The sequence below is a fragment of the Colius striatus genome, chromosome Z (assembly GCF_028858725.1).
Source record: "Colius striatus isolate bColStr4 chromosome Z, bColStr4.1.hap1, whole genome shotgun sequence".
Taxonomy (NCBI): domain Eukaryota; kingdom Metazoa; phylum Chordata; class Aves; order Coliiformes; family Coliidae; genus Colius; species Colius striatus.
Window position 1 is genome coordinate 71,913,870 of NC_084790.1, and position 16,180 is coordinate 71,930,049.

General features: G+C 35.7%; 1 protein-coding gene across 2 annotated transcripts in view; it reads right to left on the reverse strand.

Annotated features, from left to right (window-relative positions):
* Nucleotides 1–6,339: 6,339 nt before the first annotated feature.
* The window catches only part of AUH (AU RNA binding methylglutaconyl-CoA hydratase), a 109,911-nt gene continuing 100,070 nt past the window's right edge, over nt 6,340–16,180 (reverse strand). The window contains exons 8-11 of one of the 2 annotated variants that reach the window (XM_062017691.1): nt 11,718–11,905; nt 10,015–10,065; nt 8,219–8,266; nt 6,340–7,546 (exon numbers count right to left, since the gene is read on the reverse strand). In XM_062017691.1, coding sequence (XP_061873675.1) covers nt 7,469–7,546; nt 8,219–8,266; nt 10,015–10,065; nt 11,718–11,905 — 365 coding nt within the window. In that variant the 3' untranslated portion in view covers nt 6,340–7,468. The remainder of the gene's footprint in view (nt 7,547–8,218; nt 8,267–10,014; nt 10,066–11,717; nt 11,906–16,180) is intronic. The other variant, XM_062017692.1, reaches the window with a different exon arrangement.

The following is a 16,180-nucleotide window of genomic DNA, read 5'->3' on the forward strand; positions in this document are numbered from 1 at the left end:
GCATTCAGGGTAATGAAAAACTTCTTGTGCAAGCAGTCATTAATCAGTGAGTATAACATTGCATAATGCTTTCTGAAGCATGTGTTATGTGATCAGAGTACAAGGCTGCATAATACAGCAAAGTGTTTATGCCATATGCTGACCTTTTCTAAAGTAGAAATGGAGCCATGTGATCCGCCACTCCTGCCAGCAGTTGCTTATTGCCAATAATTAAGTTTGATGATATGAAGAAACACAAACTTGTATTGCCTTAGAGTTCTAAAAGGAAGAAGCTTTGAAGTTTTTGGCACCGCAAAGCACAAAGATGGCCAACTTGGCTTGGATATACTAACGTTGTCCATTACAGGCACCGCCCCATCAAAACTGGAATCAAGTGCCCCGCTCAAGTGGTTACTGGCATTTGTGTAAAGGAAAACATGTGCATCGTTACAGGATAGCTATATTATCCAGAAGAGCATAAAGGTCACAGGAACAAAGCAGCCAAAAGCATGCTTGGTACCTCAAATCTCAGAACATCACAATAACATTTGATGTTCTTGTGCAATAGTGCTAGCAAGCAGCTATTACTTAATCTCCTACCAGTATTACACAAAAGTATACTTGCGAAATACTTCAGATAAATACGCTGTAATTATATGAAATATAAAAACATGTATAGGACAAAATGTTTTTCTAACTCTAAACACGCATACCTGTGGAGATGTTGCTTCAATGAGCTATTTTAACAAGGGAAAAAATACTTTAGAAGCTTCTATGAACAACCTTAAAACTATGTGCTGCAAGCAGAGTGGACATATGGACATATGCACACACAGAGTATGATCAAAAGTTTGTCCTATATGAAGCTACTTTGTGCTTCCCTGTTGGCAGATCAGGCTGCAGAGCTGGAATAACCAGCTTCATAAAATAGCTTTAACACAGCCAACCATCCCGGTAGCACAGCTGTGCCATTGCTGCTCCTACACTACCTCCACCTGACTTGCTAGGGCTTCCCGATACCTCACTAATGACAGCCTGACTACTTTGGGGAGCTGGTACAGAAAGCAGTAGCCAAGCTCTGCAAGTATCACCACCTGTTAACAGCAACTTGGTCACATCATGGGATCTACTCTATGTCACCAATGGCTAAAGTAACTTCTGGCATCCCTCGCTTCCCATAAGGAAGCATTTTCAAGCTTAACTAATAGTGCTAAAGAGTGAAGCAGCCGGGAAGAGCAGAAATGCACACAACTAAGACCACGTCTATATAGGGGCTTAGGTGGCCAAGTCCAGTATTTAGGTTCTCAAAAATCCTGCTGCCATTTTGCTTTAGGAAGTCACAGCACTCATGATATCAGGCAATGGCAGCTGGATAGTGCTGTGCCTACGGTCTTTCACGAGTTCTTAATTAAAACTTCCATATCAAAGGATTCTGACTCAGTAGGCATCATCAAATTTAGCAGACGGCGATCCACACAGTACAAAGTCGATGCTGAGGATGAGAGGAATGCAAACAGGATTCTTGTCCTTGTATCATACTTGCTGCATGGGAGGCTGCAAGACAGGCCTTCCCTCTCTAAACTAACATAGAAAGGGTCATTTTCTCTATGTCTCAATAAACTAACTTATAGACAAAGTAAATTAGAAGAGTTTCATCAGAAGTGATGGACAGCATCCAGTGACCAGGTCACTGCTGTAGGAAGGTTCACTTCAGGTCAATTAAGTGACAGGAGAGAGCAGAAACTGAACTGTTCTCAGTGTCTTTCATGAGTCCTTCAAATACTGAGCAATTAGATTAAGGAGTTCCAGCATATCCCCTTCACTTTTTCAAAAAAAGACCCATATCACCTAAGAGTTGCAAAAAAAGGGTAAGAAACCTAAATTAAGAAAGGAATTTCTTTACAAACAAAGTGGAACCAACTCATGTCTATGTGCTCATTTATGAACTGGTAATTTAGGCAGAACTCTCCTTGTGATGCCATTGTTTGTGGCTCCTACTTCCCTTCCTATGTTATACAGATAGTCTAGGAATCACATTTGGATGTCATAGACTTTCCTAGTCATTAGGGTACAGAACTGAGGTGCTGTAAGTAAGTAACATAGAAAAATCTGCTTTGTAGAAGTGGATGATATTAGAAATGACTGTGCTGAAGGGGACTAATGTCTTAAACATGCAGTCTGAATATAACCTACAAACCATCTCTCCTGTCCATTCTTCCTAGACCTATTGCTTCTTAGAATTATGCTCCCTGCTCTCCTACTTTCACCACTACTTGCAAGAGGAGGTTAGTCAAAAGGTGACAACTACAGGACAACATAAAATCACAGATTGAACCCTGAGTGGTCACTAGCTGGGGGATACTTACATATGTTTACAAAAATAGTTCTGCCACAGACCAGCCTTCCAGACAACAGGTCCAGCAGTACAGACTTATACACACAAAGGATGCAGGCTCAAACTCTTTTCATACAAGCATACAGACATATTAACATTTATATGCAATGAAAACAAACTCTTCAATTTTGTCCTTACAATTAAAATTTTAAACTTTCTTTCTAAGCTGCATGAGACACATTTTTAAAGAATTTGTACAACTGTCATCAGATTTTTTTAACATGCTAGAAAGAATTGAGCCAATAATGATATCACAAAGTCCCTTATGTTTAATGGAAAATGTTAAATCAATTAGCAGTTTCTAGAATAAAGAAGCCACAATTTGATGTATAAGTTCCTTAAAAAAATACAAATTTCTCATGTTCTTCTGAAAGTGGTTATATTTTGCAACAGGAAACTGCAATACATTCTCATCTCTTTAACACTACGAAAGCTTTATTAGCATATGTCTGAGAAATTATAATCAAAGAGTAGTAGTCACTAGCCAGAACTTTGAAGTGTTTATTAACATATATGTACAGACTATGCCTTAGAGGGTTAATGTACTATTTTGAACTCAAGTATTGCAATAGGACTCAGCTTTGACACAGAACATTCACACCCTCTGTAATAAATTCTTTTAACATACTTCATATTTCTTCCCATGTGAATGAGTGTCCTTGGAAGAATTATCTACTAGATAAAATTTGAAGATTAAATCTAAGTCTAGACTTATTTAAAGGGGGTAGAGACTGATCTCATAATCTATGACAGTTGTTGATTAATGAGCTGCTCATGATTGCTTGTAGGCCTGTCCAAACTGCAGAAGCAAAGGATCCTATAGAACTGGGAGGAACATGCTATCTGGATGCCACGCCTTTGCTGAAACTTAGAATTCACTTCAACTTCTGCTATGTTTATTCTAGTCTTAAACTACCAGAGGTGCCCAACTGGATACACAGTAACACACATGCATCCCTTTGCTATTTCACTGCTGCTTTTGTGGCAGAATTTCCCTGCTAGGCAACTTCCATGCTTTAAATGTGGCCACTTGTAGCAGCCTCAGTAGGTGCTGTGTGGGGTTCAAGGTTTCTGCTGGTAGTGTTTTTGCACAAACAAATTCGAAACTTCCTAGAGTAGAACAGTACTATCACATTCTGTGGGGATTGGGTCTTGTATGACAGTCTGAAGAATTTCATGCATACTCATATGTATATGCACGTACACATACACACAAATGCACATGACATGTCAGTATGTACACACATCTATTATAATGCATGAGGAGCACGTGGCATAAACACAGTACATTCTGCATACCTGAGGAAATGTCTGTTCAACTTTGTTGCAAGGTTCAAGCTGAATATGATTTAAACCTATAATAAAAAGGCATGTTACCTAATCTTCAGTGATAACGAAGACTACATCTTTCAAAAACCTTTTACGAAAATGTTGCAAGCTTTCTTAACTTTGCTTATAAAATATCAATGTTCTTACAAGTGAAGATAACCCATACAAATTCTTTAAAGTGTTCCCTGCGCCCTGGTGTCAGAGTTCAAGACTCAGAGAAAACAGCAGGCAACAGGCAAAAAGAAACCCCGCACAAACAGAAAAACTTGGTTTTGTAATCCCTCGAAATACACACAGGCAATGTCATTACCTTTAGCTGAATAAATCTCTCCTTTTGGTTTATCTGTTTGCAATTATCCTTTTTATCATTTTTGGAGACAGCTGTCTATCTAAAAGTGTGTGGAAAAAGAATATCTTAAAATAACCACATCATCATGAACATTATCACATCTTGAGTACACTGACTCTGTTAGTCTCATTAGAAAATGAAGTCCTAAAGCTTTTCAGCACTGTCATCAAGTACAAGAACAAGGCTAAGATCCTATGTATGAGACACGAAAGCACATTCTGTTCAACGTCCACCACACAAAATACCAACAGCTTTCAATTTTAGTTTTTTAAATCATAAATAAACCATCTCTGCAATCTCAGTAGGCACCTTTTCAGGGATTTGTTTGCATGGAATAGCAAGGAAACAAAAAACTAGGTTGGTGATACATTAATGTGTATCAAGTACTCTTTTCACTCTTGTACCTATGAGCTGGTTTTGGTATGTGGTATGACACAAGTACCAAATCTCTTTCTTCTTAAAGTCTCTCCAAACCAGGTTCTAAGTAACGTGATTCTCTGCCCTGTCCTGTGTTGGAGAGATCTGCTATTTTTTGTTTTGTTCAACAAATCTGATTATGGTTAAGTGCATCAAAAAGCAACAACTGAGGAAAATATGAAACAGTTGCAAATGATACATACTGATGTTTACTATTCTGAACACATCTGGTTAAAAACAGTCCTAGAAAAACACTGATATAAACCTTGCTGTAGTGCTATGAGTAATTGCACACAGAGTGACTGAATTTCAACAACAATTTAGCACAAATGGCTCTGAAAAACTCACGGAAATGTTCCATGGAACAACATCCTCCAAGTGTCCTTAACTGTATCATTACACAATCTTACAATAAATAAAACAGCGTATTTCTTCATAGCAGGTGAGATACTCAAAAGCACTGAACTGACTTCAGCCATTCAGACAATTCTGAAAATGTTACCCTGAAATCTAGTAAAGCTAGTAAGAATGTGAGTTACTTCAGTAACGTTGATGAGAAAACATAAATGCTTTCATGGATTAAAGGCTAAAAGTATATATAAAGTCACACGTTAATTTCTGCACAAAACTGAACACTTCTAGGCAATTTATGAAGTTGAACTTACACTGCTGAGAAGTAATCAGCTGAAGCTAGTGCCCCTACCAGTGTTACAACTTTTCAACACCCAAGTCAGTGGAGAAGCACAGAAGAACTATCCACCTAGGCTCATCGGGAACAGGAGAAAGAGTTGTTTATGCCTAGGGACCATGAGACACCTTTCAGGAAACCAGTGGGGACAAGGGCTCACTCCCCACTCACAAGGTATTTTGGAGGAACTGGAAGAGTTGAGTCTAAGCACCTGAAGGAAGATTTGCCAGATTGTAAGTTTCCTAAGGAAAAGTCAGCCTTTGTAAGAGCATTTCTGTTACAAATCACCCTCTTGTGGAAGCAGAATTCTAATATTGCCATTAATCATGAACGCTGCAGCCATCATAACACATCACTTAATAATACAGACAGCAAGTGATTTACAAACCTTTTGCTAAAATATTGATCTTTTAGAAGTATTTCATCACTAGAAAGTACCTTTTAAAATTGTCCTACTGGTATTCACTTTGTAATAATGTTCAAACTGTTGACTTCAAAGAAGGGACTCAAATTGCTATCATATGATAGTATCTTCTCCTGAGAAAAGGAATGAAGAGACCATTGTGACAGCAAAATTATGCTCTGAGACTACAAAACTACAAGTTAAAGGCACGAAAATACATAGTCTCGTACCACAGCATTAAAGTTATTAGGCTTTTTTAAGTAGACATTCATAGAAGCTACTTAATCAGTGCTTGTTAGATAAACAGAGGCAGCTCAGTAACTAGACTGTATATCAAAGTTATGAAACAGAAGCTTGTCAGCATAGACCTAATATTTTTTCTCCTATTAACATAATTATTTCCTACTCAGTAAAAATGAAAATGACATGTTAGCATTTCAAAAATATGAGAAAATGACCCTCTAGGCTTTACATGACTATCAAAACAAGCACTAGTACTTTATTTGCAAATTATCGTGCATGAAATGATCAACTCAGCAAGTTTACCAGTCAACAAAGTGTGTGCTCTACCAGTTATAATCAATTTACATGTAATGATATGTCTAAATATGAATTTAAATGAGTTCTTGTCATTTCATGTTGATCAGCTGTTTTATCATCATAGATATGGACAGTGACCATAGTTAACATTGCAGAAACAGCAGAGTATGCCCGAGTTTTATGAGCCAAAGGTAACCAAACACAAAGAAATTTGTTTTCATAAAAAAAAAGACAGTCTCTGACTGCTAAGCCATGTTTATTTTCCAGTCAAGTTAACAAAAATACTTTCTAAGAGGTTATTTCCAGGCTTTTGCCGTGTATGCCATGTCCACAGCAAATACACAGTATGAATAACAACAGTTTTTTCACCTTGTAACCTACTGGATTTCTCTTTCAATGTATGGAAAGAACCCTGAGGCCGCCACAGAATAAAGAACATTTTAGTATCATCCCCATTGTATTTAAATATACATTATTAGGACCTGCAAATATTAGGAATATTGTGAAGATTAAGAGAATTCTAGCTTCTCTAACAGCACATTAGTCACATCCCTGCACAACAATCTTTAATACAATCATCAAAAATTTAAAATTGCTGGGGAAAGTGGAATAAAGCGCCTTCACAGCAGACAGTGCTGATCACAGGATATACTGGAAGAATGCAAGACAAAGACAGGTCTAACATACAAGAATGCATAATTAAAGGCTGGCCTCAAACATGTCTTCCTTTAATACAATTAAATGAATATAATGACAATGACTTCATCAAAAGGATGCCATTTTGTGCTAAAGTTATTTTCATTTTACTTAGAACAGTGTAAGTCAGATAAATAAAGCTTAACATTTTCCAAAGAATTAATCCTTTTCATTTCCCTTAGCTTTCCCAATAATGCACATATTCAGGTAGAATACTCAAATATAATTTTTACTGAATATACAGGATCTTTTTAATGAGTGTTTGGTACAATGTCCTATTTTTGGTGTTAAGTACTCACTTTTGTTTTGATAAACAATACAGTAGATTTATACTTCACATCACATATAGGTCTTGTCTATATAAAGAATTTACAGAGCTTTTTCAGTTGCGGAATGGTATGTTTCATACACATGAAGTTTTTTAAAATGCTGCATGAACCTTAGACCTTGCGAATAGACAGATCAACCTTCAGAAACTGTAATGAGCATGAGTTGACACACATATCTAGCTGAGCCCAGCACAAGTATAGACACATTCAAAATGTTGTAACATCATTATGATTTGCTTTTACTTTGGTGGATGTGATATTCCAGGTATGAATGCAAAGTGCACCTTAAAGGTCCTCATAGCAGTACTTTTATCCCACTGTATTTTAAAGGCATCAGCTTCTTTTATTCTCCCTTGTAGCGAGGAGGCCTCTTCTCCTTAAATGCAAGGAGACCTTCAATTCTATCTTTTGTTGGAATAGTCTGCAAGGAGCAGAGTAACACTTCATCATTGACACCAAAAAACACATCAAGAAAGGTACTTTCATACAAATCCTAGCTCTTCAACACATGCAACATGTAATACAACAGAAAATGAAAAATAAAACGTCTAGTCAGATACAGGAAAAGTACCAGACACTTCAAAGGCACAACATAAGGCTAAGAAACAATTTTGGAGAAGAAGGAGTATCTTTTCTCCAAACAGATGACTGAGATAAACTCTTTCACATTTGTTTCTGAGGCTTTTGTCATTTCAGGTCTTCTGAGGGGGATGGGTGTAGGTTATTAACCAGATCATCATGTGTTGTAAATAAGCCTCTAATACTGGTGATTCTATACCCATGACAGAAAACTTGTCTTAAGTCAAAGAACATACATATTCAAATACATCATTCCCATATTTCACTATCAAAGAGGTTTGTCTTGATTTTCTGTTGGTTAGGACATATGCCATTAGTGACCCATGTTAGTGAAGTGCCCCTCATTTTATTTCACATTAAGTCAAAAACAAGGCAAAACCAAGTAGTTCTTGGACTAGACCAGAGTTAAGTAGAAGGAAGGTCTACATAAAATGTCAAAATATTTGTTTAAAAAAAATCATGTTTTAAAACAGATCCTCTTTTCTGGGTTTTTTGTGCAACCATAGTTACATACCTGAGCATAACAGGCTTCTTCAATTGCTAAACCTGTTACTAAGTCAACCTGAGGAAAAAAAATACAATATTTTTCAAAAGTATTATTTTAATATATTTTTTATGTTACTTCCTGACGGATAACTTGAATAGAAGTGCTACATTACCATGTAGTGAGAGTGGTTGCTATTTCTGAAAACTTCTGTACTTGGTGATACAATTAGTATGTAATACACTGTCAAAACAATATATGTTCTTCACTACAAATTATCTAGACTAAAAAACATTAGGTACTTGCACATTTATAATCTTTTCATCTACTACAGGGGAAAAGATTTAATGTACCACATGATTATTTAAAAATTGTACTGAAACAAGTTATCTTCACAATGTCATATAAGAACATGATCTCATGCTACAAAATAGACATAAATTCAAGTTGGAAGGGTTTAAAACTAATTTTAAAACAGAGGTCAATGTCTATCCTGCATCATCAACTAGTTTTAATAATGCTCTTTCCTCTGTTAGCCAGTCTGAACAGCTGAAAAAGTTGAATTTTCCCCTCACTACTTCACTGTCTTAAGTACAAGCTGCTGTAGAGCTCCCCAGCTCACCACATGGCCACTGAAAGGACTGTGGCTATGCACCACAAGCAATTTGTCAAGGGGATATAAGCTACAGAACAGATTACCAAAGGAAAATGTGACATCTCTGCTATGGTGAGTTAGCAACAACAGCTTTAATTAACACTGGACTTGATTGGTTTGATACAGTAGATTTGTCTTGAGTCCTGAAGAATGATCCAGATGATCATTCAGAGCCCTTCTAACTATATTTTCCCTAAATCTATTAACACCATGATTCTGACCTTTCAATCCACTACACCTGGTAGCAAGATAATTTAGATTGCAAGATAATTTAGATTTTTAACCTTAAGTTCCACTGAAATAAATCTTGAATTCCATCATTACTTGCTGTGGAAACCTAACAAACATAACTCTCTGCAAAATAGCATCTGAGTTTGGTTCTTGGGGCAACACCTATTGCTGGTATGCTTTGCAGAACTCATATTATTGGCCACTTTTGAGACTTCAGCTTTCACGACTTCAGAAAAAAAAAAAGACTATTCTTAAATTTGTTTTCTTGGATTCACGTGTGGCATGCAATGTGATTCCATTCCCCTTGTCCGAGGCTGAGCTATAAGGTGTTCTACTGCAGAGCTCATGCCTGTGCTTAACTTTAAATATGAATAGTCTTGCTGAGCTCAGCGAGATGACTCACAAGCCTAAAGTAAAACACATGTCCAGAAGTGTTCAAGGCCAGATTTCAATGAGCTTTAGAGCTAGGCCAATAGTGGAAGGAGGAGCAATCAAAATCAAATATGAAATCAGACTCCAGATATAAATTTAACCTCTATAAAACTATTAAAAATAAGTATCATGCCTCTTGGCCTGTAACTTTATAATAGTTACTAAACAGTGAGAGCATTGACAGACTTGACAGAGTATGACTTTTGAGGGTTTTTTCTGCCCAGTAATTCAAACTTGTTCACAGTAGTTTATGTTTACTTTCTAGTACTAATAACTAACAGAGCAATACTCCAAGACAGACATGAGGTTACTAAGCTTTGTTTTAGATAGAAATCAGCATCAACTCTAGTCCCAGAAATCTGAGAAGTAAAAAAATTGCATTTCATCTTTTTAAAAGTTACGATTTTGAAAGACTAAACACTGAGAAACTAAAAACAGTTCTACAACAAAAAATTATTACATAGACTTGCTGCCAGCCTGACTTCTGACATTAAGTACGTATTCTTACCTCCATTCCCTGATTGATAGCCAGTTTTGCAACTCTCATTGCTACTGGTCCCTAAAATGAAAGAAAAAGCTTATTTTGATATAATCCAAATTGACAACATTATGCATTGGGAAGTCTGTACATCAACGTCCTTATATTAGAATCATCTAGACTTTGGACTTCTATTAAATTTACAGTAAATAAGTCAAATATCCTAAACAATATGGCTATATATATACATTTGCTTCTAAACAGATCGTTTTAGTATCGAGAAAAAGTGAAAGCATACCGTTTTCAAATGGACTTAATTAAAGCAGCGTGTTTAGTTTATATTTCAATGGTGCTGAGCATGCCCACTTCTGTCAAACTTGTTCATTTTCCTTCAAAACAAGGCTCACAATGACCACCTTAGGAAAGATCATCATAGGCCTTCACAAGGTCAATCTTATATCCCTATAGACACACAATGGAGGCACGTGAAAAGATGTGATAATGATCTAAAATTAACTGATGCAGCTTCAAATCTAAAATGCACTTCTATGGACTTCACTGGTCAAGTGACATCACTCTTCCATGAGTCACTGAGGTCTCCAGCAAACAGGATTTCCACCCTACTTCTCCAAAGTGTAACAGAACACTGAAAGATCTTTGGGAATTGTCTCAGTCCTGTGCCCATCCATTGGTATCAGCTTCTGGATATTCAGACATTGCTTCAGAAAAGTAGTCTGTTGCTTTGAAAAAGTCAAATGCTTCTGAGAATGTTTTGAGACAAAGCTGTAACTATAGATCAACCTTCCAGAATCACTCTGTGTTTTACTGCATTTTTATGTTTATCTTTCTACAGGAGTGTTCAAGACACAATCAACCAATGTTAAATGCCATCTTTAATCTGTAGTTATTTCAATTTAAAAAAAAATTAGCTGTAACATTTGTGATCCAATAAAGTGGTTTACTAATTATTTTCTTCTTCTGCCTCCTATGAATCTGCTACCTGGGACTCTTTACTTGAAAAGCAGGTTTATCAAAAACTCCAAACTCACATTCCTACTCTGAACAAACAGCTTGCTCTCTGTGAAAACGGGTATAGGTAGCAATCAGCTAACACAAAGACTACTGTAAGTGTTATACTTGAACTTCTTACTAAAATTGTCAAGTTCTAAAGTGCAGGAATTCAGCAAATCCCATTTCAATTCTTTTACGAAAGAGAGATAGGATGTCACTTAGAAGGAATGATAGTAAGAGCATGATTCTTTCATCAAGCTTAGACACAAAGGACAGAAATAAAACGTTCCACTACCAAATCGGTTTTGCTTTAATTCTGAAATAATTTAACTGAACACATTTAGCTTTATGGTTTAGAACAGAAGTGAGGCTAGGATTTGTCCACTTTCACATGGATCTTCTTGTGTCTTTTCTGAAGTGTTCAACAGCAACCAAGAGATTATTGTTTCACTAAAAAACCCCTCCATACACTATTTTTTTAAAACTTGAAAGTCAAAATAAGCAATATTTTGCAGGCCATATTATGATGACAGGAGGACTGACAAGAGTTTTTGCTTCACTCTGAAAATCCTACCAAATAAAACCACTCAATACATGATAGAGAAAACTTCTGGTTGTTTTCCATGTAACTCGAATAGCTTTTTAACACATAACTTCATGACAGTTCACAATACGAGTTTTAATGTCTGGTAAAATCTAAACACTACAATAATTTATTTTACCTGAGGTAAAAATTCTCTTGCCAGAGCTAATGCTCTTCTGTATGCAGCATCCCCTGCTTCATTCTGTTCTACCACATGGCTAATCAATCCTATTGATTTTGCTTCCTCCCCATCTACAATACGTGCAGAGAAGATTAGCTCTTTTGCCAAAGACACTCCAATTGTGCGAGGTAATCTTTGTGTCCCCCCTAAAGTTTGGGAAAAGAGAAAATGCAAGTATTAGTTTCCCATTCATTTTTACTACAAATGTAGATTCTTTGTTCTGTCTGAATAGTTTCACTTTTAATAACTTGTTCTGTTTCTTAGAAAGACAGGTAAATAACTGAAGAGGTAATATTAACAGAGATTCTGTTTGATTAAGTAAGTGACTTATTCATATGAGCCAAAAATTAAAAGAAAAACTATTTGCCAGTAATTATCATATCAAAAAACAGCTCTTTTTAACAATCTGTGTATTTTTTAACAGTGATTGCCATAATGTGAATACTTTTGAAGAACTATGCTGACAAAGAATATGCATTCTAACAAGATTCTAACTCTATGCTAAAATTTGTGTATTTTAGAGACAATGTTTATATATAAACTAAAGTGCTAGACAACGTCTTTAAAAAGCCATAGGTTTATCTCTTCTTATGTCTATATTACTGTTAAAATCTTAAAGCCTGATTAGAAAAAACATGGTAAGGACCAGAAAGGCATCTAATTTTAGCTTTTCTTACGAAGTCAAAAACTTCTTTGGCAGGTCAGAATTTTCAAGTCAATAAGCAGTAACCACATTTACCAGAGTCGTGAAGATTGTTTAGTTGGTCTAACAATTAACTTTCCAGCATTGACAAACAATGAGAACGTGTGAATAATCATTATCAGAACTGAAGCAGATTCAAATCACACAAGCAGATGTTTCTATGAGTTATGGTAGTGGCCTTTATTCAAGAGAAAGGATTTTTAAAATAGGCAGTATCTACTATTTACACATGGATCTGAAAGAAATATTCAATTCATACAGACAGTTTCTAAGCAAAAATTTACTTCCAAATAGCTATTTCTGCAAGAGTATAAATATAAATGCAAAAGGAACATTTATAGGAGGTGTTCAAAGGGAGGTGGTATGACATGGAATAAATGTGTACCCAACTAATATAAAGTATATGAATTTCCACTAGATAATTGTGGACTAAGCCAGTATTTTACTGACATCATTCGGTTCTCTTATCAGTGTCTCCTGAAAATACTTTAAATATGTCTCTGAGACAAAGAAACCAACTGGAAACAAACAAATAGGTTTTGTGATTCAATGTTTCAGCTTTCAACTATTTTTTTGTATGAATCACAAGCTCTGGTACTACTATATTCCTTTCATTTTTTCCAGATCTGCCTTTGCACACATTATATCATACAAAAACACAAAAGGTTTGAGATTTCTGCCTTATGTCTTTCTAGAAAATTTTTAAATCATGAACTAAACCAAAAAGAGATATATTTTCTGGGCTGAAAGTAGAGGAATTTTAAAAAATGCTTACATTAATAACCATTAAAATAAAATTTGCAGAACAACAACATTTGTAATTACAAATAATCTGATATTCTGTGTGGTCTTGTATCTCTGAGAGAGGCTTTTAGCAAGATTGTCCTAATGGTCAAGGGCAACAGGCAACAGCTAGAGGAACTCCTGCTCAATAAATTCTGTTGATTCTACTAGATGTACAGCTAAGTCAGTGACAGCAGTATGGGAAAATTTTTGCTAACATCATGATTTAGAGAAAGCCCCTACTTAACGGTATTTTTATGAGAGGGGAGGGAAGCAACAGGGAAGAGGCAAAAACCAAAACAAGCCTTCCTATTAGCCTTGGCTGCCTCACTGGGAATGATTGAAGTTGTAGCTATAAACCTTATGCTATAAAAAGGTGAGCTGTTTTTAACAAGCTTGCTGCTTCTGATACAGAATCAACCACCATCACCACAAAAAAACAACTGACTGATTTTTTTGTTTTAAATATTGATCATGTCTTCTAATTTATCACCAAAGAAGCTGTCATACCCTAATCAACAACTACTCATATTTTAAGTGCACACGGGAACACAGCAAATATCTACCCTGATTCTGTTTAAGAATACTTTAGTCAAAAATTATCTGTTTTCATCAAAGTAATGGAATCTAGAGAAGTACCAGGTTTTGCTTTTAGTTAAAGAAAACTTTTTGTTGAAATCATAAGAAAAGAAATCATATGAGGCTGAGTTTACTCCACATCTTCTGCCTCTTGCTTGCTTGCTATGCCTGGTGGGGTTGTTTTGCTACTTCACTATCTCCCCTTCCTTTACTCTTTTTATCTCTTCTATTACTACTTTTACCAGGAAATGTTGAAAAAAAAATTAATTGAGAAACAATATTTCATAACTTTGACCAAACAATGGATATGTTTAAGCACGAAATAGTGTTTATAGATGAAAAAAATGTTCTTGCCAGGGTCTTACACAACAATGATTAAAGAGAAAAAAAAAGCAGACTATAGTCTATGTTGTTTGTCTGCCTCCTACACTGCAAAGCCATTAAGCACAGAAGCATATTCTTTGATTAATATTCACGGAACAGAAGCCAACAGCTCCATGCATCAATTATATATATTCAGTAGTACGAATAAGATATATGTATACACAAAAGCAGTAAGACCTAATTAATCAAATGCAAACAACACACTAAAACACTTCCAACACACCAAAGTTACATCCATTTATGAAGAAAAGGCACAGTATGCTACAGCTAGATGTTCCGTTTTGGTAGTACACAAAGAACATATAATGCCTGCCAACTACAATCGCAGCTAAAGGAAGTAACACCCAGTCTTCAAAGGCATTACTTAACCAAGCCTTTTCATCTAACTGTAGAGCAGAATTTGATGGAAGAATAGCTGTTTCATCTTTACAAATCTGATGATGCGTTATTTCAAGGACTAGTGGTCTGGTATTACTGTGTCAACAAAAGTATTTGATATACAGCTGGAATGTAAATGTGTTCTTATCTGAAATATGATGGTACATATTCTATATTGTAATAATTGTAAACAGCATTTTTACATGACAGTTTAGTTCATGTGGAAAGATACAGTAATAGAAAGATACTCGACTGCTAAGTTCTTGTATGAAAATTATTAAAGGGTATTTTTTTTTCTTTAACAAAAAGTTTATTTTGTATGAATATTTATTTGCTGTTAGTAATTCATCAATTACAAAATACGTACACAACTGGTTTGGATTAAGGGAATTACGTGATAAATTCCCAAGAGTACATCCAACAAGATGAAGCAACTAGCTTACTGGAAATAGATTCATCATTCTGGCAGAGTATAACTACAGTCAGTAGTTTCTCATAGTTGAAGGCTCTGTCAAAACATATTGGAAAAATTCCTGCTCTGACAAAAAATCCAAACTTTAATTCAGTAATAATCCTGTTTATTAAGTCAAGTAAAAATGAATCTCTTTCTATCTTATCGATTCTATCACAAGCTTTGTTTGATTTGCATTAGATTGACTTAACTGACAGGTTTCTAGATTTCTCTTTTAAAGATTACTGTGCATGTCTCATGTTTTATTAATAATCAATGGTGAAACCAAACTCTGTCAGCCACAAACTTTCTAATTATTCAAGTCAGTCAACAAATGGCTCAAATGTATCCTAGTGATTCTTCTGCAGAAAGCTGTAAGGAGTAAATTTTTCTCCATTCCATTGAAACTCATAGAAGCATGGAACATAGGAACCTGTTGTTCATAACATCAAATCTTTAATAATATGAGTCCATAAATAAACTAGCACAGATAAAATTATTATTTTAATGTAACACTTTTCAGTAATTTAAAGTTTGTGTTACAAATATACTTTCCACTTTTAAAATATGCACCATCCATTGCTAAATTAAGCAACTTTCAAAATATTAAACATTCTAAAAGGCTAAACACTCTACCAAGACAATATTTAACGCCAATTTTCCACACATTACTTCCCAGATTGGGCCATGATCCTGTGAAGTTGTACATGTTTTAGCTAATTTAAATCCAAGCATAAATCTTTATGGGCTCAAACATCCCAAATCCTTTCACAGAAGAAAACACTTTACCAGTACAAATTAGGTAACTAACAACTGAAAACAGCTTAAACCAGGAAAGACATCAACAAAGGTGCAAGTGATAGGGTGAAAACTGGAAGGAGAAGACAAGAAATAAAAAATGATCTTTGCAAGGAGAAAAAAGCACTGAGCTGACGACAAGCAGGTGGTAGGTGAGGCCACTCTCATGCCTGGCCGTATGAGCTGCTGTTTGGAAGAGGACTGGAGACCTGAGGCAGTGGCCTAAGGCTGACTAAGAGGTTGCCCTGGGCTCTGTGATGACTGAGGTTTCAGAGAAATTTAAAGGTAGGTTGCCAAAAGGGCTCATGAAAATCTGGCTTGCCAGTCAAGCCAAAGAAAGCCCTG